Source organism: Agelaius tricolor, unplaced genomic scaffold (assembly GCF_023055355.1).
Source record: "Agelaius tricolor isolate 1412-34295 unplaced genomic scaffold, bAgeTri1.0.p SCAF_7, whole genome shotgun sequence".
In the NCBI taxonomy this organism is placed as follows: domain Eukaryota; kingdom Metazoa; phylum Chordata; class Aves; order Passeriformes; family Icteridae; genus Agelaius; species Agelaius tricolor.
The window spans coordinates 36,789,188-36,813,423 of record NW_027269267.1 but is presented as its reverse complement, the minus strand read 5'-3'; the positions used below and the strand labels follow the sequence as shown (position 1 = coordinate 36,813,423).

Sequence of the window (24,236 nt, the reverse complement as noted above, 5' to 3'; positions counted from 1 at the left end):
CATTTTAGGGCCTCATAACCCTATTAAGGAAAATTCTAAAAGGTAGGCATGGGAAAGGAGCTCTGGAGGAAGTTGCATTACCACTACACTGCTCATCTGTAGGTTAAAGTGTTGATAGCATCATGTTGTTTGACCTTCTAGATACACACAGCAGATGACAAACATTTTACCTAGATTTCATCAGGAGGAGGCAAGGTGGCAATGAGAGTGCACGTTGTTTCACCTGGATCAATTATGCACATGGCTGTGTCAGCACAAAGCAAAACAAAGCACCCTGGGCTCCTCACCAGCACTGCCATCAGCCCTTCTCTACCTTCTACTTCTCTGGCATTCTTTAGAGCCCTGTAAACATATTTCCTTTTTTATCGTAGGGTGAGGAGAAAGGACATAAAGATTCCTCCTACAAATCTTCTCTTGTTCTAGATCTCAGTTTTTCTCAGTAATGCTCATTATCTCTGCCAAGCCTGCCAGCCATCCACACGCTGGTGAGTTTCTAAAGGTTCCCTCACCTCCATCCTTATCAGCAGAGACTGAAGTCCATTCCTTCCTTCCTGTTCCAAACTCACTCCTGAATCTGCTCAATACAACTGCTGCCTTCTCCCTCCAACCCTTCCTAGACAGTCACAAAAAAGCTGTTTCTGAAGTACACAGTCCGTTTGTAACATCAGCCGCAAATCTGAAGTCAAATGTTGAGGAGAGCTGCTTCAAGGAAAAGGATTCTGAGGAAAACAAATGCTTCTTAATAAAAAAAAAGAAGCCAAACTGAAGTTTAGTGATGATAATCTACAATATGTTGCAAAGTGCCAGTGGGGGTGGGAGTGGGAGTAGAACTATTAAGATCCAGCTCGTGTAAACAAAGCCTTGCTATGGCAGAAATACAGGGAAGGAAAAGATGGTTAGGATGACTAAAGTAAAAATCTGACACCGCCTTTGGAAGGAATTTTAGATGAGCCTGCACCACCTTATCATTATAAAAATTTATGATAGGGTGGATCAGTCATGTGTGTTCTTTTTTTTGAAAACCAAACTTGCATATAAATTAACTCTTAATGAAGTAGTCTGAAAGCCAGACACAACCATTTGCAGACTGTAATCATGTAGTCACTGCGTGAGGTAAGGCAAAGGTTCTAGCTCCTGAATTTCACAAGAGACAACCAACCTTTGCAGCTGGAGACCGCCCCAGCTTCTACCAGCTTCACTGTGTGCAGGCTGCAGGACCCAAGATAATCAGCAAGGTGACAATAATGGTAACATAAGTGTCTGGTGTCTCTCCTCTCTGGAGACAAACAGCAAGAAGCGCTTAGGACTGGGTACCTAGACTTCTCATGGAAGAATCAGCTTACAATGGAAAGTTGTATCAAAAGTCCAAGATTTTCCTACATAAAAGAAATATGGTCTAGAAACCCAGCACCTTTTAATGTATTTCTTAATTTTACCTTCCAAAATGTAATGACTGTGTAGAAAGTAACAGATAAACTGAAAAAAAAGAAGAAAAGCAACCAAGACAAAAACACAGGAGCTGATGAATTACATTTTGCAGCTATCTGCACAGTATTTGAAACAAGGCCACCTTGCACAAAAGGCAACAGACGTACTGGCTACCAAGACAAAAAAGACCTGGATAGTTTCAGGAAAACACCATCACTTCCAAATGATGGAAGTGACCAATGTCCACCTTCAAACTTGCTTCTATTTCCCTGGAGAAAGATGAATCTCCCATACACAGCCAGCACACAGTCTATCCCTAGAGTACAGAAAAGCACATGTTGTTTCTGTTGGGAGTTACCCTCTTGCTTACAAGAGTCCTGAGAGATTTCCCTCATGATTTGGTCAGTCACTCCATTTACTGTGGCTTTTTTTTCCCTTAAAAATCTCCTCTTTTACTGCAGCAGGCATACCCAACTATAACCCTCTGGGGAAATGAATGCTCTGATCAGCACGTTCACTTGTGAAACATGCTTTCCCTTCACCATCTGATGACCTACTTCTCCATTATTCTTACAGGTGCTGAGAGTGGTATTCTGGAGCTTCTATCTCCAACAGGTCTTGATCTAGGAGTAGCAGGTATTTCTGTACCACAACTACAGAGCAGAAAAACATGGTATAGGACCTACTACCATAGGAACCCACACTATTCTGGACGTGCAGTTGTTGACTTGGTAGGAGCTCCCATCAATGAGAGGAGCCCAGGGGATGGGACTCAAGACTTGGAAACCTCTTTGTGGGAGTCCAGATGTGGCTTATATAGTGAAACTCCTGTCCCAGCTTAACAGTTTAGAAGTGATGAATAGAATAGTAAAATTGTTTAGACTGGAAAAGACACTGAGATCATAAGAGTCCAATCCTTAATGCAGCACTACCAAGTCCCCTACTACACCATGTCCTTAAGCATGGTCTGTGCATCTTTTAAACATGTCCAAGGATGGTAGTAACTTCTTCTAACCTTTAAGTGCATACCTAATGACCCTATGGTTTAGTATTTTGCTACAATCCACTAACTGTATTTACTTGATGCCCTCTGACTACAAAAAAGTAAACATCTGAAGCCCATCAAGGCTAAATTTTGATGACAGAATCTACAGTCAAATCCCATACAAGAACTGCAGCAATCCAGGATTGTTTTTACCAATACTTAAGCAGAAGCCAAGTACACCTACTCAGCCCCAATTCTCAGATACTACTCCCTGGGCCCCAATATACACTCCCAAGGATTCTATTAGCCCACGACACTGCCACAAAGCCATACTAATTTAATAATAGCAAAGGCACATGTCCTCAACTTCAGTTTGAACCTTCACTGCATTAACTTTAGGCACTCTCAGTCAGACTGTGCTGTCTGAAGTAAAGCCATGTCAAGAAACTACAAAACCCCACTCTGTTCATACTTGCTTGGCATCACCTTTTCTCCTCCTTCTCCCCTACCCCTGACAGAACTTATTTCCTTGTTGACTCTGCCAAATAACTTCATGTACAATCAATCCTTAATCCAGTTCTGACATTTTCTTTATCCTTGAATGCTTTTTTTTTCCCTTCAAACAGACTTTTTCAAACCAGACTGTCTGGACTGACTGACCTGCATCTCTGTTAAAGAAAAACTGCACAGGTGGCTGGTTACACTGGGACACCAGAAGACAAGTTTCCCTGGGAAGATGACATTGCAATGAGAAGATCAGAGTGATAAACACTCTACTCAAGCCAGCTCCACCCAGAACCACAGTGTAGATTTTCTGCATTTTTCCCCTTTATTACAAAAAGCCACAGAAAACATCCAAAGAAAAACTAGCACCTAAACAATTCTACTTCGTTTTACTCACTTAAAGCAGCTGAGTTGAGGTGAGCAGTCTTGTCTTCAAACTACTTTTTAAATAAAATTTATGGGTTTTCTTTTGGAACAGGTTAAAAATAAGTATATATAGTTGTTTATACTATTGCTTGCATCAAACTGTCAGGAACACATCCATCTTCAGCAAAAATGCAATGAAGATTTATGAGTACAGGAGAACACATGGGATATACAATATTTAAGTGGCACCTCTGACAATGTCCTTTTCTAAAGGAACCAAGGACAGCAATCTTTGACAGGAATGACAGCACTCAATCAGTGTTAATTCAGCTTTAGGAAAATGTGCATCCTCAAGAAAATAAGGAATTTAAAGACTATGACAACCAATGCACTGAAAGGGGGAAAAAAGACACAGCTGGATAAGAAATGAAAATTATAATTTCAGATAAATTGAATGAAGAACATAAGAACTAAATACTGCCAGCTCTAAAAGCTCCAAAAAGAGCAAGTTCATCTTATGTCCTGCAAGATGTTCTCATCTTCTCTCAATCCTGCTATTTGCAATTAGTCAACAAGGGGTTACTGAACTAAATCAATGTCACTGCAAATAGGCTGAATACATCTGCCAGAAATGTATTTAAAATTTCCAATCACATCCTTAATGCTAGCACCTCCTATTTGTTCTCGTCTCTACAAGACAATCCTTCTGGATCGCTGTTTTTCCAAGTGAACAAGCATATACTGAGCTCCTCAGGGCAAATGTTTTCTATGCCACCAACATGCTCATTCATTTGACTTGGCATGCATTTTGTCATTAACTGAGAAGCCTTAATATTTGTTTGAGGTCACAGCAAACTGTGTGCAATTGTTCTTTAACTAGTGACCTTATAATAAAAAGGGGGTTTTCTTTAATTCATTGGCACCACCACCACCACTACTCTCATGTTCAAACAGTATCCTATCATCAGTAAACTCTTACCCTACAAGAAATAAGAAATAGGTTCTCTGGGCACCTTGGGCCAAGAGGCTTAACTGTCTCATGCAGAACTTGACTGTCACAGCAGTTTTCAGAAATCAGAGTCCATATGTTTTCTGAGACTTCCAGATACCATGCTTTAGAAACAGACACATAACCAAGCTCTGGACTTGGTGATTCTGACAGACACTTGAAACACTCATCCCTTAAAACTCTGCACTATATTCCTACAACATATAGAGGTTATCTTCTTTCTAAAAATAAACTTGCACTATATTCCTACAACATATAGAGGTTATCTTCTTTCTAAAAATAAACTATCTTCTATCATGTAAGAAGTTCTTTTGCCAGGGATCTTAGGCCATGGTAGTAAGTTACTTCCAGCTAATACAGATTTTCCATGGCTGTAGCTTTGGCTTTTATCAGAGCCAAAGCTGCAGCCTCTACTTAAGCATGCAGCTCCTGCTCATACCCGCTATACAGGGAAACCAATACTGTCATACACAAAATGACAGTGCCAATAGCCATTCTTGTAAATGGCTGTGGACAATATATTTCTGTATCTATAAGCAGCAGAATCTTGAACAGGATCTTCGATTTTCTGAAGTGCTCCCTGTGCCTCCTAAGCACATCTGCACAGAAGTGTTCTCAGTGATTTGGGCAGCAAGCCACAACTTTGCAATGAGGATCTGTAGAAAAGTGAGAGGTCTTCCTGAAGTCACAGGAGTTAGTTATAACTTTACTGTGATTTTCCCATATGAATAATATAAAGAGTTAATATGCTTTTGCTGTTCAACAGTGCTGTTTGTCACTTCACCTGTGAATAAGCCTTGGCTATATTCTTATATTGCTCTTTTCCCAAGGGACAAAAAGTGCACACATAAGAACTATTCACATAAACTACAGGGGTCTTCACACCAAGAAAACTACAGTTTTTCTTCCTGTGAAACAACTCAGATGCCAAGCACAACTTTACGTGGTAGCTTGAGGAAACAGCATTAATCAGTGTGTAGCACATGCACACATACATGCTTTGCTTTCTCAACAGCTCTTGCCAGAACCTGCCTGAAACACTACAGAAAAATGTCTGGCATCACCCAACATTCCCAGAGTTATTCCTCAGGTAGCAGAAAGCATCCCTTTTCAATCATATTAATTTAGAGGGTTTGTGCCTCCAATATCCACCCCCATTGCAAAGTGTGGTCACTTTGTTGGCTGTTGCACTTGCTTTTAAGATTCCCAGAAAATGCATTTTTGTATCCCCTCTGTCAGTCCTTGCTGTTGAGTAACTCACATTTTTAAAGGAAAATGAAGAATGGCTTGACAATTTTTGCTCCCCTCCTGCCTCTTAGGAGTAATTTCCATTATGTTTCCCCAGCTATATAAGCCCAAGACAGCCCCACTGAGTACAGAGCCTTAGAAATAAAAACACCTGATTCAACAAAGGGTATTTTACTCCTTAGTACTGCTACAAGTGGTGTATTTTCCATTTTGTCCTTTATTCACATGTTTAGCACTTTACCAGCAGACTGGTAAAGTGCTAAACATGTGAATAAAGGACAAAATAGAAAATTTTGTGAATCAGCTGATTCACTGATCTTTGTCTTAGTCTTATGCCACTCAAAAAACCCTTTTGAAAGCAGATGTTATTTCAGTGAAAATTATGGAAAACATACACATAGAATGAAAACAAAAAACCTCAAACAAAACAACTGCTTTCAGGCTATTAGGATGCAGGAGGCAGATCTTACAGGCCAATACAAAATAATCCAAAAAATGCATAGTAGAAGGACTGGGAAAAGTTAGGCTGTTTGACACCATGAGTACAAAACTGTGAGTGCTGGGGTACTAAACAGGGAAATGATAACAAAAAGCAGCTCATGCCCTCCACAAACAGCATCTCCTATTGCTGCTGCAGGAGAAAAACCACTGTATTAGAAAGACCACTGATATGTTCTTATGGTCTAGTCCATTAATTTACTTGCTGAAATACTGTCCACTCTTCCTGTGAGGAATTCCTCTGAGCTAATGATGATGTTGTCACTTTTTCACTCATGTTATGCATTTTTTTTTCTTTTTTTGCCGTTCTTTAAAATGTTTAGCAAAACTCTGCTTATCACAGACACTGCCACCTCACATGTCACAATTTTGCAAACTTTATCTTTGAGCCCTGTAGTTTCCTGCCTCAGGTCTCTTGTCCCTCATGGCCATAATGCCAGAGCAGCTGTGCACCCCCCTCAAGAATACCTCATTTTCAACTGTATGACCTTTTCTGCTCAGGCAAGTCTAACTTCCACCAGAAGTTAATTCTGGGTCTTTCAACAACTTTAAAAGCTTTGTGCTACATTCAAACTGTGGGCTCTTCTGTTAAAGAGAGTACCAATTCCTCAGTAACACAGCTCTTCTGCCTTACAACAACTACAAGCTTTTAAGCATTTTATTGTTGTTCTTGCTATTTAGAAATACACTACTTATGTATTCATTTTTAGGTGGAATTAAGAATTACTCGTATTTCCATAAACACCACAACAGCCACTCTGCCACAGTTAAATGAAAACTATGAAAAATATTATGGACTACAGCATCAGCTATCCTAAGAAATAAAACTACCTTCTTTTTCCTCCAGATCACACACTTTTTCACAGGAGATATGCAAAAAATGCTTTCTAACCTGTCCCTGACATTTTTCCACTTAACTTCCCCAGAGCTTTGCCACTTGGATAGGGCTGTAAAATACTACTTGCCTGTTCAAAACAAACTCCTGACTCATAATTTTTCAGTACTACACGATATCTAGTGATCACTCATCTCCAAAAAGTTGAACAGTGGTCTGATGCTTTCAGCATATTTAAACTAATCAGCGCCAGCCTCACTCCACCACCACCAGCCAGTTCAGCTGCTCTGTGCATGTCCAGAACCCAGTGAGTAAAGAGAAAATTCCTCAGCAGAGAATAAACATCATTTACTGTCATAAGTGTGTGCTCATCCTTTATGTGTTATAAATATGCAGCAAACCATCAGGAAGGTTTTTCAGAAGGTTTATTTATCACAAACCATCAACAAGGGCACACTTACGAAAGTAACTGATAGCTAAGTTTGATCTGATCCCAAAATCCAGACTATTAGTGGGAAAATTGAAAAATTGTTTTTCAAAGTGTTATGTTGAGTTTGACAGAAGGGTGGACAACTGAACAAGCTACCAGACCCAACAGTTTTATAAGCAGATCTAAGCCCTTTATTTCAGCATACGAGTGACATTCATAGTAAGAGAGCTCTGCTTATTTAAACATTAGACTTATTTTAAAAATCATTAAGAAAATTGTTTAGGGATGTGATTGTGAAAGAAAATGAAATAGCTCAGCATCCTATTCTTCCACTGTGCAGGAATAGGTCTTATTAAGCCCTTGAAAGAGCCTAAATACACAGACTTCTATTTCAGGAGTACAATCCAAATGAATCAATTTATTTTAAACAGTACAAAAATGTCCTTTAATGTAGATGTAATAAAAAGATGTATGACATTCAGTTACTGCCTGAGCTCTCATCTTTTGTCATACAGAACTGCCCACACTGCATTTTCCTCTACCTTTTGACAAACAAACTCATCTGGAATTTTCAAATCAGCTGCAGAGTTCACCAAGTAGCCACAGTATCAGCTTCAGCAAGAAAAAAGTTCTTATATTGTGCAGATGCACACATCACCCTGGCAGAACATTTCTGAGAGATGAAGGCTTTATTTTTGCTAAAGATAATTCCTTGTCCTACATGTTTGTTTTGGGCATAAATACACATAATGATTTAACACATACACACACAAGTGTCAGCAACATGGCTCAGTAATTTAAATTACCTCCAAGTTTCTCCTTCCTTCTTGAATCAAAAGTGAAATCTCCAATCCTTTTGCCGAACAGTGAAATCCTAATTTGTTTGTAAGCAGACATTGTCCTATCTATAGTATATCAGTAGTTAAAGGCAATCTAGAAGATTTGTACTTATCACCATTTGGAACAGGATTGTTACACTCTGTGACTGACAGCAGAATTAAAATATTTCTGGCTACTGTAAAGTGTTAGAAATGTTAATGATTTTCAGAAGTCTTAAAACTAATCACCAGTCTGAGACACAGATATGATAGGTTGTGATAGTGCTTACAAAGTCAGGGAAATACTAACAAACCTGTAAAAACCTATAACCTATAAAATACCTATAAAATAATAATAAAAATTCCCACTCTAGCTCTAAAAACAGCAGTAGTATATACACAAAGAAAGACAAAAAAGAAAAGGAGAAAACTACAGAAAATAAGTTCACTTGCATACATACTTAGAGAATATTTCTTTGCTTTCTTTCATTAAAAGAAAAGCAAATGAGGAAATACCTTCCAACAGATATGAACAACCCCAAATGAACAGAATCTCTTTCTGGAACTTTTACAAATTCCACCTTAACCAAAGTGGGGAAATTTCCAAACCACACAGAACAGGAGGAACATCACTGGACTGCCATACAACTATCGTGCTTTCTGTGATCTGAAAATATATAGAAAGTAATCTGATAAAGAAAACACAGAAGCCTATTTGGAGAAGGAATTATTTAAACCTGACTGTAATTTTGTATTTACAGGTTCTAACTATCAAAACACTGCAAGAACAAGTAACATTAAACCTCAGTCTGCTCAAATGTTAAAGAAATTAGGATAAAGATTGCACCTCACAATGCTCTAGAAAAAGACAGAATTCTACTAATTGAAAACTAGCTTTATTTTTCAGAGCACTATATTCAAACCACTTGTATTCCACAAATGAGAAAATGAAAGGAGCCCAGTACAAAACTTTGACCTACTTTTACCACATAAATGCAGAAGTGCAAAAACTAAAAGGAAATGAGTTAAGAAAAACAATAAAAGCAGTAAAGGAAGCAAGAGGACAAGAAGGCAATGACACCACATTTTCAGTATTATTTTACTTTCTTTCTCGTGTCAGATAAAGCGTTGCATCTTCAAATTTTATTAATACCAAGTAAATAAACACCATAAAATATTTAAGCATTTACATTATGTTCCTACACAAATTAGCTTTGTTACAGTAGTGATCTCTGCTGCCTTGACACTAATGTGTGGAAAATTGCATGCATACCTATTCTTAAAAAAAATCTACAAATGAACATAAATAGGAGAAAAAATTTTTAAAAAAAGGGGGGGGGTGAAGCAAAGGCTTAAGCTGGGGATACATAGCCACTATAGTGAGAACAGACCATAGCTTTCCCTGGAAAACTGAGGTCCATATATAAACAGGAATTCACCCATTAGCAGGGACTCCAGACTTTATACATTTTATTCTGTACACACACCACCAATCTGAGTAAATATTCAGTCTGTAGGATGCAAGATACTCACCCTTCCATTCAAAGGAATGTGATGACAGGTACAAAATAAAGAACAGCAATAGCTTTGGCATAGATTATCTCCCACTGCTGGTCACCATCAACAAGACTAATTGGCTACTGAGATTTAACAATCAAGACATTCAAGGACAGAGAAGAAAAGGTCAATAAAAAACTGCATTATTTAGACAAGTGTCTGTGCTAAACTCACAGCTTCTGTGTGTTAGTCTTGGAGACACAAATGCAACCCAAGTCTCCTCTTCCTCCACTACTTCCCATCCCTTTTATTTGTTTTCTTTCTTGTTTTTAACGAGACAGTAAGGTTAATTAAAAAAAAAAGACCAAAACTGAAAGCACATGCAAATACTGCATGATCACAGCAAAAATTAGGATTTTATTGCAATGATAATTTTAACCTTTTGTGAAACTAGACCTCAAAAGTTACCAATGAAAAAATATTTACCCCTATTACTTTTTTCTTAGGTCTTTCATTGTGCAATAGCGAGATGCCCTTAATATGCATCTTGGGAAGGTACAGCAAGAAAAAGTCTCATAAGGTTTCAGTTGTCAAGTGTTACCAGGCAACTGTTTTGTGTTTCTTTAATTATTTTTCATCTAAACCTCAGCACAGCAAAACCACCATGATTCAGCAGAAGGGAAGCTAAAAGTATCCAAGGTACTCACAGGTCTGCACTATGTACCAGGCTCAACAGAGTATACTGACATTTAACACAGATCCCACTACTGAGGGGACAACACACTGCTGATCATATTTTGAATACACACATGCAAACACCCAGAAAGAATTATTCTTTAATGAATAAAAATACCTCTCAAAACTCACACATGCACACAGACTAAACTCAGCTAAACTGGAAAAAACAACACAACAAACTCCTTAGGAATCCCACCTCTCACAGAAAGCACAAAATAACAACGTCATTGTTAAACTAAAAGATCCTCAAATTCCTTCTACACACTTTCCCTGACATCCTCACACAATAAAATGCAGGGGTCAGTGGTACTGAAACAAGGAACGGCAGTTCCACTCTTGTGCACATACGAATGCAAGTGACCCAAGCTATTATTCCAGTCTGAGGCACTTTTTGTTCCTAATATCCAGATGCAGCAGCTTTTTCTTCCCCCCTTTCTCTTTTTTTTTTTTAAGAAATGACTGTGGACATCTCCTTCACATTTTCCTTTTCTTCACTATTTTCACTCCATAAAGCTGCAGTCAATGTGTTTTGTGTGTAGTGAGAAGGGAATGGCACATTCAGTGGTGGTCTCAGCCACAGCCTACATTGGTGGCTCAAGTAGTCTCAGGATTAGGTCTTTGTGTGTGATGAAAGGATATGAAAAGTCAGTTATTTAAACTCAGTCAAGCTGTTGATTTTGGGGAGGAAAAAGGTTTTGCAATTCAGTTTTCCTCAATAAATCACTGCCCTTTTTCAAGGGCAGCTGCAGATAGTTCACATGTTCACAGTGTTCTCCAGAAACAAAACAGATCATGATTTTTTTTACCCCTCCCCTCAATCTAACATAGGGTAAGAAATCAAAATGAAGGGGCCATCACATTAATTACTCAAATTCACTTGAAACTAAAGCAGAAAATCAACTCTGTTAACAAGTAATAAGATCACTGAAAAATTACAAGGGCAAGAAACTACAGAGAAAATCATCCCTTTAAAATTTACCAGAATAATTTACAAAACCAACAGGAAGTCCAAAATATATTTCACTGTCCTATGTACTCAATCAGTTTACAGACATAATTTCCAAGCAGTAGTTTATCAGTTTGGGTACTCATCTGGCAAAGTCTGAGATCAGAGTTTAAAGATATTAAGCCTCTGCAGATCTATCTTGAGCCAGAATATGATTCAGCCTTTGATGAGGTCTCAAAACAACAGCATCCAGAATATTGGTCACTTAGGAATATCTGGGCTAATGTGCATAAACCACTATTAAATATATTGGATTCTCAACTCCTAATACCCCATCATTAATTTCAATTCCTAATACCTCCTCAAAACTGTATTCTATTTCTTGGCTGACTTTTTCCCCAATTAGTGCATTGTGTTTTATTAGTGCTGCATTGAGCTAAACGTTGCCCAGAGAAGCTGCGGATGCCCCATCCTTGGAAGTGTTCAAGGCCAGGTTGGATGAGGCTTTGAGCAGTCTGCTCTAGTAAAAGGTGTCCCTGTCCCTGGCAGGGGGTTTGGAACTGGATGGTCTTTGAGCTCCTCTCCAACCCAAAGCATCCTGTGAGTCTACGATTTTACACTACAGACCCCGCACCTACCAGTGGAGTCCACATCCACAGAACCTCACACTCACACAGAGGTTAAGGCAGAACATTTATATCTAAATAAAGTAGGTGTTTCAATCCTCTTAGAAAGTTTTAAAGCACTGTAATGACCTTCACACAAGTTGTCCTTTACCTGATGAGATAACTTAGCTGGAGAGGAGCTGCCAAAACCACGTAACTCCAGTTAAGAAACGAGAGATTCTCTCGTTCAGAGAACAAGATGCAGACAGAGGCTAAAGAGGATAACAATAATTAAAAATATGTAAGCTCACCAAAAAAAAAGACAAAACCCCACCATCTTCACCAAACAAGTTAATTCAGCTTTTTGACTATCTTAGTCAACCTACAAACATTGATTACTACTTGATTTTACAAACAAATTTAATGCCATATTAATAGAAATAACAAGTGTCATACTGAACATAGCATTGCTTTCTAGTTTACTTTTCTAGGAGAATTGGTACAGAACCTTATGTTCATCCAGAATTCATTACAGAGGGTAAGACTCAGACTTAGACTGCAGATTTTTAAGGTTTTTTTTTTTACTTAAATGAGCTTCAGCCTGGACTCTAACTGTACCATTAAAGATATTTTAGCTGAAACACCTAACTTTAACTTTGGTTTCTTCTCAATTTTTCTAATTCACATCTACCCACAGCGTTCTGTTCCAGCCATGTAGTCAAACATAGCCATAAACATGTTCTCATAAAAGAGACTTATTTTTAATTCATAAACCTTGTGGATACAGCAGTAATTTCCACAAAACACAGTCAGCTGCACTAACATGAGATGCCTCATATGTTGTTAAAATTCATAAGAAGAAAAAAATTATTGCCTTCCCGTGAGGACTGCTTCTCTTCCCTTCAACCTCTCAAGACAGGTGTCTTTGGTGCACTTCAAACCAAACGATGAAAATATGGCAGAAAATTTTAAATGCAATGTGAGTAGCTACTTTGGGAGATATTGCAAAGCCATGGTTTTGTAAAATCTAATCAGATTTTCAAAAGAAAACACAAGGTTCATGATGCATTTTTGTGCTTGCCACATACCTTTCAACTTTGCATTAACCACAAAGTGTACAGAGACTATCCACTGTCTTGAAGAGAGTCTTTATTCTACGTAACTCAATGGAAGATGTAAAAAATTAAATTCTTTCTGTTCAAAGAATTAATTTTCATCCAGTTCAGCTGTCTAGACTAATAATGCTCATTATGGCTGTAGTGTAGTGTATAAATCTTATTACCTACTCCAAAAAGAATATTATCAATTTTTACCATTGCTTAAACATCTGTATTTTGTGTAATGACAAAAATATTGAAACTAGAAGGTGGCATTTAATTGTTTATTTATCGGTATTTAAACTGGCTCATGCTGTAGCTTTTGAGTGTCCAATCACATTGTATTTATTTGTGCTGAAATTACACACTCACTTGCCAATACAGTAAAAGGGTGGAATGCTCCACAATGATCCCAGCAATAACTCTGAAAAACGACCACTTCTTCAATGCAAATCCGCTCAAGAAAAGCTTCTACACACAAAGTAAGATGAACCAGTTACTGCATTGTTTATTAAGTTTCACTTGATTCCTCCTGACAACCATTTAAACAATGAATGTTGGGAAATGTCTCTCAAAGAATCAACAATAATGGCTGGGATCAGGGCTTTTATATCCAGCTAATACTGTTTTTAGAAAGGAGAAAATATTTCTTCCTGAAGGGATTATAAGAAGTGTTATAAAAGACACCTGCAAACAAAACAAGTGACAAAAGAGCTCTATCATTATTGATAGCATTTATCTTTTGTAAAAATCTCTGCTTCATCAGAAATAAATACATATTTGCTCTTGAATTTCAAAAGCAACCACTAAGCAAGAAGCCTGCTGATCAAGAAGAGTAAGTTTTAGAAAACCTGCCAAGAAGAAAGTGTTTTTTTCTTATGGATAGCAGTGCATTATTAATCAACACTAAGATCCTAAATTTTCTTTTCTGATGCCAAATAGAGAAGGCAAGCTTTGAACCACAGTGTCTTTTTAATACTCTACTGGACTTGTAAAATCTACTTTGTTTTTTGGAAAGCAGAAACTTTTCACTTAAAAAAACAAACTCCAGAATTTGAAAAATAATTCAATAGCCAATTAAAAAAAAAAAAGCCATATAAATTAATCAAGATGAAGGAAAATGTTTACCAAATGTGGTTTACAGTAGGAGCTTGAAAGAAGAAAACAATCACATCTAGAGAAGCAGTCTTCGCTCTTTCATTCCAGACCAGTTCAGTTTTGGAAAGCACACACTGCCTGAAGGATCTATACACTGGTCACTGACTAGGTTTTCCAGTGTGCTGGTAGATGTTTCTCTCTGTACACTCTGTACCATGTGCCATGCACACAGGGTAGACACTCTCTCAGCCTTCTTTTGAAGCAGATCAGTTTGTTCTGTCAAAAGTAAGACACTGCAATTCTCAAGACAGTTTGCTTCAGGGTCTGCTCCCAAAAGGAAGTATGGACAAGATCACACCAATTGTGGCTCCCTCTGCTTTTGCAGACTTCTGTAACATTTTCCCAGCAAATTCTGCATCCTCAGACAACCCCACATGCCTTTAAACCACATGCCAGGGCGCGCAAAACACCCACTCAGTTTCTTGCTATAAAACCACCATGTTGTCTTGCAGCACAACCCTCACATTATTATTGTAAATGCACACAACTAAAGAAAATGGTTAATCATTTTATCTCAGGATCACAGGACCCAGAGGATGCTCTGGCCATGAGCAGTACACAGTGTGAACACACACACAGTGCAGTCTGCTGTAAAGGGGACACACTGATGCACATATAAACCCCTCTGGCCCAATGGACAAGCAGCACACTGGGCAGGACAGATGGGTTTGACTTTGTGGATGCAAACCGTATGCTAAGAGAAGAGGATAAGGACTGCAGGACAAACTGAACTTCCAGTCAAAAAGAAAGGCACATACGTATAGTTTCAAGCCAGCTGAAATAAAGATATTCTGTCTAATAGGACAGTTAATGAGAATGAAGAAGACCTAGAATCTGTACAAACAGCAAAAAATTAATTGTTTTTATAGAAAAAAACACATTGCACTTTCAAGAATTTAAATTAATTAAAATTAAATTAAGAGGCCATGAATTAAAAATCCTAATATTCAATGTAAGCAACTCCCTAACTCACAAAAAAACCCCAATTACTGTAATTGATAGGTAAAATACACCACGGTTCCCTTCTTCCCCAAAATGACACTTTGAAGTGGCACTGTAAAAATCTGAAAAATAAAACATACACCTCAATTTCAGCTACTTCATTAAACTACAAAAAACACTTTATCTTAGTAGGTGTTTCTACTCCTCGGAATAATTTTTTTCCTATTTTCAAGAGTTCAACAAGAACAGTATGATTAAACTGTTCAACCTGAAATGTCTTTGGTTAATTTTTAAATAAGTCAAAACAGGGTTTATATCCTGAATAAGTTATCTTTAAGAGACGAAGCAAAGCTAGCAATAGCACCTTAAGAAACATTCCTGACCTCAGCATGACAGGTGTGATCCACTAAGTGGATCCAGATAATCCACTAAGTCTTTTTTTATCTAGCCTCCACAATTCTGTGTATTCTGTGATTCATGTTATTTTCATACAGTACGATCGCTCTTTTTCAGATTTATCCTCCTGCAATTTTTTACGAGAAAGATTAATAGCAACTGCAACAGAAAAAATTACCTTGATGTCATATATAATCCTTTATCATTTCATCATTATCAAAATCTCAGTGCTTTGTCCATCTTTCTTTTCTGCAGCAACTTATTTCACTTGTTCCTATTAAGGCTATTATATTCACCCTATTACTACTAATCTTTTCTTTGTAAATAGCCACACCTATTTTAATCCGAAATGGTGTGGTAAGCATTTGATTCTTTGTGGAAGTAGACATGTAATTAGGTTAATCTGTGCTATCTTTTCATGTGAGCTGATTGTTTCTTTACTATGGACATATTTCTTATAACAGCAATAAGCTTGCCAGATTGCTTGGAGGCAAATCAGGAGCAATTTACCAAGCATGTAGCTGCTATGAGCTGAAATCTTGACATAATAGCAAGCTGTGTATAGCCACTCCTACCTAGCAGTTATTACTCATGTTAGCTTTTTACTGACACGTTAAATTTCAACCGCACCTTTCTTTCACAAACAAGTACTTTCCTTCGACTCAGCTACATCTGTGACAAATAGCTGATCTTCAGCAAAGCATACAGGAATCTAAATGCAGAATGCAGTGCAGAAGTCTCTGACAGCAGCAACTGAATTACCTGCACAAAGTCCAAGAAGGTCAATGGAAGCAAGTCATCCAAGTGGCCAATATCTTTGGAGAAACGATTTAAGATTCTTCCTACAGAAACAGGGTTGAGAAGAAAAACAAAAGGGAAGTAAATATAATTCCTGAAAAGATCCATATTTTACCACTTCAAAAACAATTAAAAGGAAACAGCTGGACTTCAAAAATAAAAAGACAATTTTGGAAACCCCCATGAAGGGAGTCTCCTAAAACCACTGCAATATATTTTGAAGAAGAAGAATTTTTTTACAAATGCCTTCTACCCAAATATAAAATCTTCACTTAAACAGATAGAAAAAAAAAAATAAATGGGCTTTGAAGATAATATTTCAACAAAATTTAACAGGTGAAACACACATGCTTTATATGCTTAACACAGGCAGGTAAAGGTTTACAGGTCAGACAACTTAATGCAAGTTTCATCAAGCACCAGCTGGAATCTGCTTCTATCCTTGACTGAAACTCACTAGTGCATGCATGTCTCAGATAGATCATAGCTGATCTAACTGATCTTTTTTAGCATTTCTGTTCTCACCCCTCAGCATTATACATGGATTCAAATTGCAGGCGTTTCTAAAATAAAATCTGAGATAGATTTGCACTCATGCAGCCTTACATTTATACTTATTGAAAACCTTGACAATACTGATCTTTATTAAAGCTAATAAAACGATTTTTAATCTGCTGTCAGTGAAGCATTTACATTTCTCTATTTTCCCAAGTTCTACTTGACTGAAAAAAGTCAGTTATATCAAGACTTCTTTCATAATTAAAGTCACAGAGCTGCCACCCATAAGTGGATTAGTATCTTTCTCTATTAATCAGTATCTCTACTCACCAGGAAAGAAACGAAACCAGGGGTGGGAATCTGGCTATTTCTAAGGTGTGTGATGCCCATACATGCATTCACATTGCTTTGTTATCTGCATATATCTTGATTCAATTATACTTTTAACTGGTACAAACATATTCACTGCACTGGCAACAAAAGACTTTTTTTTTCTCCTTTCAAAGGAGCTCATTAAACTGAAAGCAAGTTTAAAGTTTCCACACAGTGCCCTGGCAACGTAATTTAGAGATAAGAGATACTGAAGGAACTTCTGTAGCAACCATCATGCTAATTCTCTGCTCACAGCTCTTTTTCATTCATTTCTTTTTTAAGGGAATTTCTGTTCCACACCAAACAATACAGAAAACATCCTCTCCTCAGGTCTGGGACATGACTCTGAAGAGAGACACTGGTGGCAAAGAGCTTGTTCTGCAATACTTCTCTACCCAAGGCAGTTACTTCAGGCAGCCAACAGCTGAATTCATCCTGTTTTTAGGCTTTGCACACAGAGAGGAAGGGTGTACAGCAGCACAAGACTCAGAAAAATCTCTTTCATCTTTTTCTACTAGGAATAGCATGTGGGGATGTTCCCTTTTATTTGTATCAGGGTAGATACATCAGAAGAAAATCCAAGGCAACTAAAAAAAAAAACAACTTTCTTTTTGCATGATTTTCTCTCATGGAGACTGGTCACAGAAGAGTGATCAAGCACATGCTGCATGCACGCTGTCACTAAGGCTTCTTAATATCCTTAAATATCACATTCTAGGTTATTTTCAAATGAACCAAGTCTTCACTGGCAAAAAGAAAATCATTTGAAGAGGTTAAATGCTTCCTGTTGATAGAGGCTTCCTTAGCTGCATGTCCAGGAAGGGCAGATAAGGAAAACTAGGTGGAATAACAGATTGGGCTCAGGGTATTAGAAATCTGTTCACAGCTTTGTCACTTGTCTTCTGAGTGACTTCACTTTATTTTACAGAGCAAGGAGCACAGCAAGGAGAGGTGACAGTGCTAAGCCCCTCCATGAAAAGCTGTGAGACCCACCAATGAGGAGCTGCACACAAGGGCAAAGGATTATTCCCATAGCGAGCAAACCACACCTTAATTCAGCCTAAGAATCACCTTTTTGCCTTTAAACCCCAAGTAAGTTTTACTTGTAGTGGTTTCAGACTTATATAAGAAGCCATTGCACAAAGGCCACCCCAGGTGTCACTGCCAGGAGGCAGCAGGGTCACTCAGGCTGGCTCCTCTCCACGGCCACAGCAAGGTCAGCCCCTTGCTGGCACCTCCAGCCATGGAGCAATGCCTGCACATTTAGAGTGACTGTGGCTCTCCTCCCCTTCCTGTGAAGTTCTCTGAGCAACGTGGTCATGACAGAAAACTCAGCTCAGCCAGGCTGTCCCCAGCAATCCCTGGTTTCACTGGCTCTTCCATGTTACCACCAACCACTCCAGTTCCCAGAGGTAATCATGCTGCTAATTGCCAAAACTGCATTTTTTTGCATCTGCCTTATGGAATTGTTAAGTATAACAATGTTTCTACAGCCTCTGTTTTGACAGTTCTGTGAGCTGCCACTAGGAAAGTGGAAATTAATCTGATGTTATCAATAAAACATGAAAACATCTTTTAATCTGCCTAATCCTCTTTAAAATGTAAATACAGCAATTCTGTAAAATGACACTGACTAAAATTTGAGTGAGCAAAAGAAAGGGTATATGAAAAAGACAAACCTTGAAAACTGGAACTTTTCACAGTCCACCTAATACAACAATTAAACAGCGGCAACATGAATCAGTTGCTTCCCAAATAAACAATAAAGTGAATCTCTGACAGCAGAGCTTCACTGTTTTTGAATTCTCTAATTACTGAAAAATTAGTCTATTTAGTGTCTGCCCATAGAAATTCTGGAAAATGACACGTAAAGTCATTAAGGACCAGGAAAATATTTTGCTTATTGCTAAGAGGTCAGTATCTCCCTCCTGTACTGTTTATCTGGTGACCATTAATGCTTTTCTACAGCTAAAGGCAAGTGACAAACCCACAAGCCTTAGCTTTATTTTTGTCACTGGTGTTTTTCAATTCTACTACCTCAGAGACAGAAGAAGAGAAAATACAAGTCTGGAGATGCACTTCAGATCCTGTTCACACGGATGTAACTGAACTTGCATTTTATACAGTATGTCCTACACAGAAGGAAGGTGCAGTAACTCACTAAAGCAAGTTCCTTCACCATGTGGCAGGGACAGCAATGCACCTTCAAGCAGAAGTGTTATGCTTTGGAATTATCCACAAGATGCCCCACAGCCATTACAGCATTGCATTCAAAGCAATTGCTTCATTTATAAGGACGTCTACTAGTACAAGAGGTCTATTTCACAAGGTATGAAGAAACAACTATTCCCACTTACTGGAAGCACAGTAAATCAGTGACTTGCTTATGCATAATTAAGCATGCTAGAGAAAACATTCCAGATTTAAAAGTTAAAGTACCTATTTGGAGTCAGGACTCAAAATGCTTACAGTTATGACTACAGATTCTTCCAGAATGTGCAAACTTAACTTTTGAGAATGCTTCTTCAGACTATGGAAACTGTTGCACCTGCTATTCAAGAAGGGCAGAAGCTGCACAACTTACCTGCCCCCACACCCCAGAAATTATGTTTTCTCTCCAAAACTTCTAAATTCTTCTCTCCTAATCTTACAGACTATCAACATAAACTTGACACCATAGTTCATATTTCCAAAAAACCCCAAACTCCTTAAGTAAGCATCTCTGAGATATACATGCCAAGAAACAATAATTCTTATATCAGTCTAGTATATCCATTTCACAAAAAAATTTAAGCTCCTTTAATACCTACATCCTTTACTTATCCCAGTGAGGGGCTACAAAAGCAAAAAGAAAATACTACATCTAAAACTTCTAAGTCAAATTTCACCAAACCACAAAGAAAAAAAGTCTTTTAAGAAATCAAGGCTTAAGTATGCCAATGTTACAACAGCATCCAAACTGGTGAATAGTATCTGCTACTTCAATCACTCAGGCTTCCATGCAGTGTGTAGTGTGAGTAGCAAGCTGCAAAACGGGACGTGCTCTCTTCAGCAGTCTTATGTTTGTTTTTACATCAAATAACTTAATCAGAACACACACTGTTGTTAGATTTCTTCCGAAGTAATTAAATAACTATTCAATGCCAATTAATCACTGTTAAATAAGGGTCTGTCACCAAAGTGCTATGTACACATTTCAGACTATTTAATGGTCAAATACTTGGCAGTATCAAAGTTAAACAATGATTCATTAAACCTCCTCCCCTACACAATAGTTAGGCTAAACTTGAAGTGAAAGAATCAAAACTCTTTTGTACTCTGTGAAAAAGACATCAAACCTCAGTATGTGATATTCTTTTCTTCCTTGCTCTGTAAACTGCTTTAATTGCACGAATCGGAATGTGTTCAGGTGCTACAAACCCACTTTTGCTTCTGCAGGTGCCTACTGATACTTTGGAATAGATGTTCAAACCTATCACACAAATAATGAAAATACTTGACTGTGCCACACCTTTTAAAAATGTTTATACATACTTTATCATGAAAGAAATATAATCCAAACTGAATCAACACTCAAGATGTAAACACCAGAAAAGGATTTTTTTTTAAACAAGAAACTAGGATCCTCCACTGGAATAGCCAAATGCCATCTACAGTATTCAATGTTGTGCAACCTGAATTCCAACGACCCTAAGAGCAAGAGTACATTATTTCTAAATGTATTTGGCACTTCTAGTGTACTTTGTTGGCCAGGGCATTCACTGAAATACCTCTGTGTAATACAATAGAGTAGGCACATTGATTTTCTATACCTTGCAATGAGTTTACAAAACCTTTATACTCACTTGCTTCATCGCACATTGCAGAAATACTTTGTCACTACTTCTCTACTTCACTGACTCGCCTCTTTGGAAAAGAAGAAGGGTTTAAGAAAAGGGCCCTCTACACACAGAAAGATTTTGCCACTTGTGTGTGTGTGTGCACGGGTGCGCGGTCTTGGAATGTTTCTCCCCTCAGAGATCAGGCTAATCCTCAGTGCAGGCAATTTTAATTGCATCACACTTTTTATTTCAATATGTAAATGTTATTAATAAATACTGCTTTGCATAGTAACCTAAACTCCTCCATTGCAATTGGCCTAAATATCCCTATCCATTCACCAGGGGGGAAAAAATATTCAAAATCTCTTAAGCTACTCTGAAGCCAGAACACCCTCACTACCCAGCTTCCATGGAGAAGAAGTTATACTCTCTTCCTCTCCTTGCTGTAAACTCACAGGAACCTGTCTAAAGCCAACCTGTAGTGCTAAGAATAGATTCAAGAAGCTACTTAGTTCATTTATGTGTAACTAAACCCAAACAACCCCAGCTAGGATTGCACACTTGCTTGAAGGTATGTCACACCAAGGAGATGCTTGCAAAGGAGATAACCTTTGGATGGATCCATGTCAGACGATCCCAACGCATATTCTGTGCAGCCACTGACTTTGCTGAGTGAGCAGAAGCCCCTTGTGTCCCCCACACCCCTGACACCAGGGTGGCTGGGTGCCACCACTGCAACAGCCATGGCACAGCGTGGGCTTCCTGACCCCAAAGAAAGGAATCGTGCACTCCAGCAATCCCAATTACAGCTTGGAACACCAAAGCCCTTTTAAATGGACACCTGGTAGCAAAATAATGCTCTCAAGTGTATGTGTGGCAATAAAGGCACACTCAAAAAGTACAAATATAAGAAACAGCTGTACAGAACTGGGTACATGTGAACACCCGTCCACTGAACTGCACTGAACACGCTTCCCATTCTGTCTGTGGTACAAACTGGCAGCTCCCCACAGATCTTGCTGTTAAGCTGTGGCATTCAGCAACTGATAAGCCTTTACCCATGCTCTGTTCACACACACAAACACACACACACCCTGAAAAAAAAAAGTACTGCAACTACAAGCAGCCTGCCGTTTCATCAAAGCAATGACAAAGTGGATTGTCCGTATCAAATGTTGGCAGGAAGCAGACATTACATCAACCTTGTAAAATACAACTATGAAATCAACAAAATAATTAAAGATGGATTACCGACTTTGAAAGGAATTGTAAGTTTGTGAAATATTTCTTCAGAAAGAAATCTGGAAATGCATCTCCTGCATAACTGTCAATTACTGATCTACTCTGGCTTTTCTTCCATATTTCTACAAAGAAACGTCAAAAGGTCTGTTATCTTTTTTTAATATATGTTTAGCACCACATGTCCACACAAACTGCCATATACAGCATTGCTGTCTTCCCCACAGGCATCCTATAAATATAAATAAGAAATTCTACCCCATTTTTTTTTCTTTAGCAGTCTGAAACTGATAGGAATATTATCACTTTCTTAGACATTTGCAAATAGGCACAGTGGTGCTGGGCCAAAATATGCTGAGACCATAATATCCATTTATCTAAACTGCCAGCATGTAATGAATTCAGGTGGGAAGCCTTCTATCCAAATTAATTTACTACTTGAAAAGGACTTTTTACACAAATGCTGTCAAACAAGAAAACAGTTAGGAAATGAGAAGAAAACGCAAACACTGTGTTTGATCTTATTTTTAAGTGTAGGATTTAAAGGAAGAAGAATAACTATGATAAAGATAAGAATGGAAAACAGGCTTCTTTGGAAATGAATTTTTATTTTTACTGCTGATAGAGACATCTACATTACCTAGGATGAATACACTGATCCGAACTGTAGAGTTGTTTCTGGAGCTTCCTAGTCCATACATACCATTGATTGGAATTACCCTGCTGTGGCAAACCAAAATAGGTCAAGGCTCTATGCAATTTTTTTCTCTCTTTGGTAATTTATGTGGTGCAGTTGATTTGTCCTTTTTCCTGGGTGTACTCAGAAGAGCATGTGTATTAATATCTGTTATCACCAGCCAAAGCCTCCTCACATAAGATACAATGCAGAAATTACATCTAAAGTCTCCACTAAAAACAGAAGCACACAAAGGAAAAACCTTGACTGTGTGGAGGAAGTGTAACTTTCCTTCGTTCTGAAATTGCTTTCTTGGCAAATCTCAAAATACCTTCTGCATCCTAAATGCCTTTCTGATTGTATCTCATTACCCATTAACTAAGTTGGTTACAATTCCAGATGTAACAGCATTTATAAAAGAGAATTTAACTTTGGTGCTGTATTATACTTGCTAACAAAGTGATCCCGTTTAAAAAAGTGTGCTAGAACTGGGATAATATATTCATCAGCAATTTTCTAATTATTGATCCCTGTAATCATACTCTGTAATTGATTGTGAAAGGAACATTCAAAATCATCTAAAAGTACACACTTCTGGCAATATAGAAAAGTCTTATGCTAGAATCTGTGTACAAAACTACATCTCTGCTTCATAATTAGAATGACAATGGAAGCAGACACCTGCAACCCCCCCAGTCCCTGGAGTAATACCAAACTTCTAATATGTAATCCTGTGATGAAGATTGCCAGAACAAAGTTCTAACCATTCTAGAAGTTAAGCTCTCGATATCCTCTCTGTTTCATATTAAACTCATCCACTGAAGCTATTTTAAGTTATCCTCAGTTTAATGAAAAAATTTCTACATTTAAACATACTGAAACAAAAAACCTCACAGCCTAAAATGACACCACCGAATCTAATGAACTGCCAAAATACAGCAGAAGTTAATTTCTGCTGAATGCTTTACCATAAGCACCATGACTTTTAAGTCCCATTTTTAAGGGCCACAGTCCAACTGAACAAAAAAACAAACCACAAAAAAAACAACCAAACAAACAATCCAAAAAAAAGTAACCATTTGCAACTTCTTATTAATTGGCCTTTAAAAAGATGCCAAGTTATACACTACTGAGTAAGTTCTCCATTGATTTTTCTCCATCTTCTTTTTCATATATTAAGTTACCTACTTCAACTTCTCACTTTTGTAGGTAATGTTTTGTGTTTCTGTTACACAGATGCAAAGCAATCTGTGTAACAGAAACACAAAACATTACCTACAAAATGTAGTCTTATAATGACTTTCTACTGGCACAATTATGAATTTGATTCTT

The 24,236-nt window shown here is 37.9% G+C and overlaps 1 protein-coding gene across 4 annotated transcripts in view; it reads right to left on the bottom strand.

The window, feature by feature from the left end:
• Positions 1-24,236, bottom strand: part of ABCC4 (ATP binding cassette subfamily C member 4 (PEL blood group)) — a 142,078-nt gene that overhangs the window by 48,334 nt on the left and 69,508 nt on the right. For 3 of the 4 annotated variants that reach the window (XM_071430971.1, XM_071430973.1, XM_071430972.1), the window contains exon 20: positions 16,263-16,342. In XM_071430971.1, coding sequence (XP_071287072.1) covers positions 16,263-16,342 — 80 coding nt within the window. Of the gene's footprint in view, positions 1-12,078; positions 12,180-16,262; positions 16,343-24,236 lie in introns of those variants that run through there. The other variant, XM_071430974.1, reaches the window with a different exon arrangement.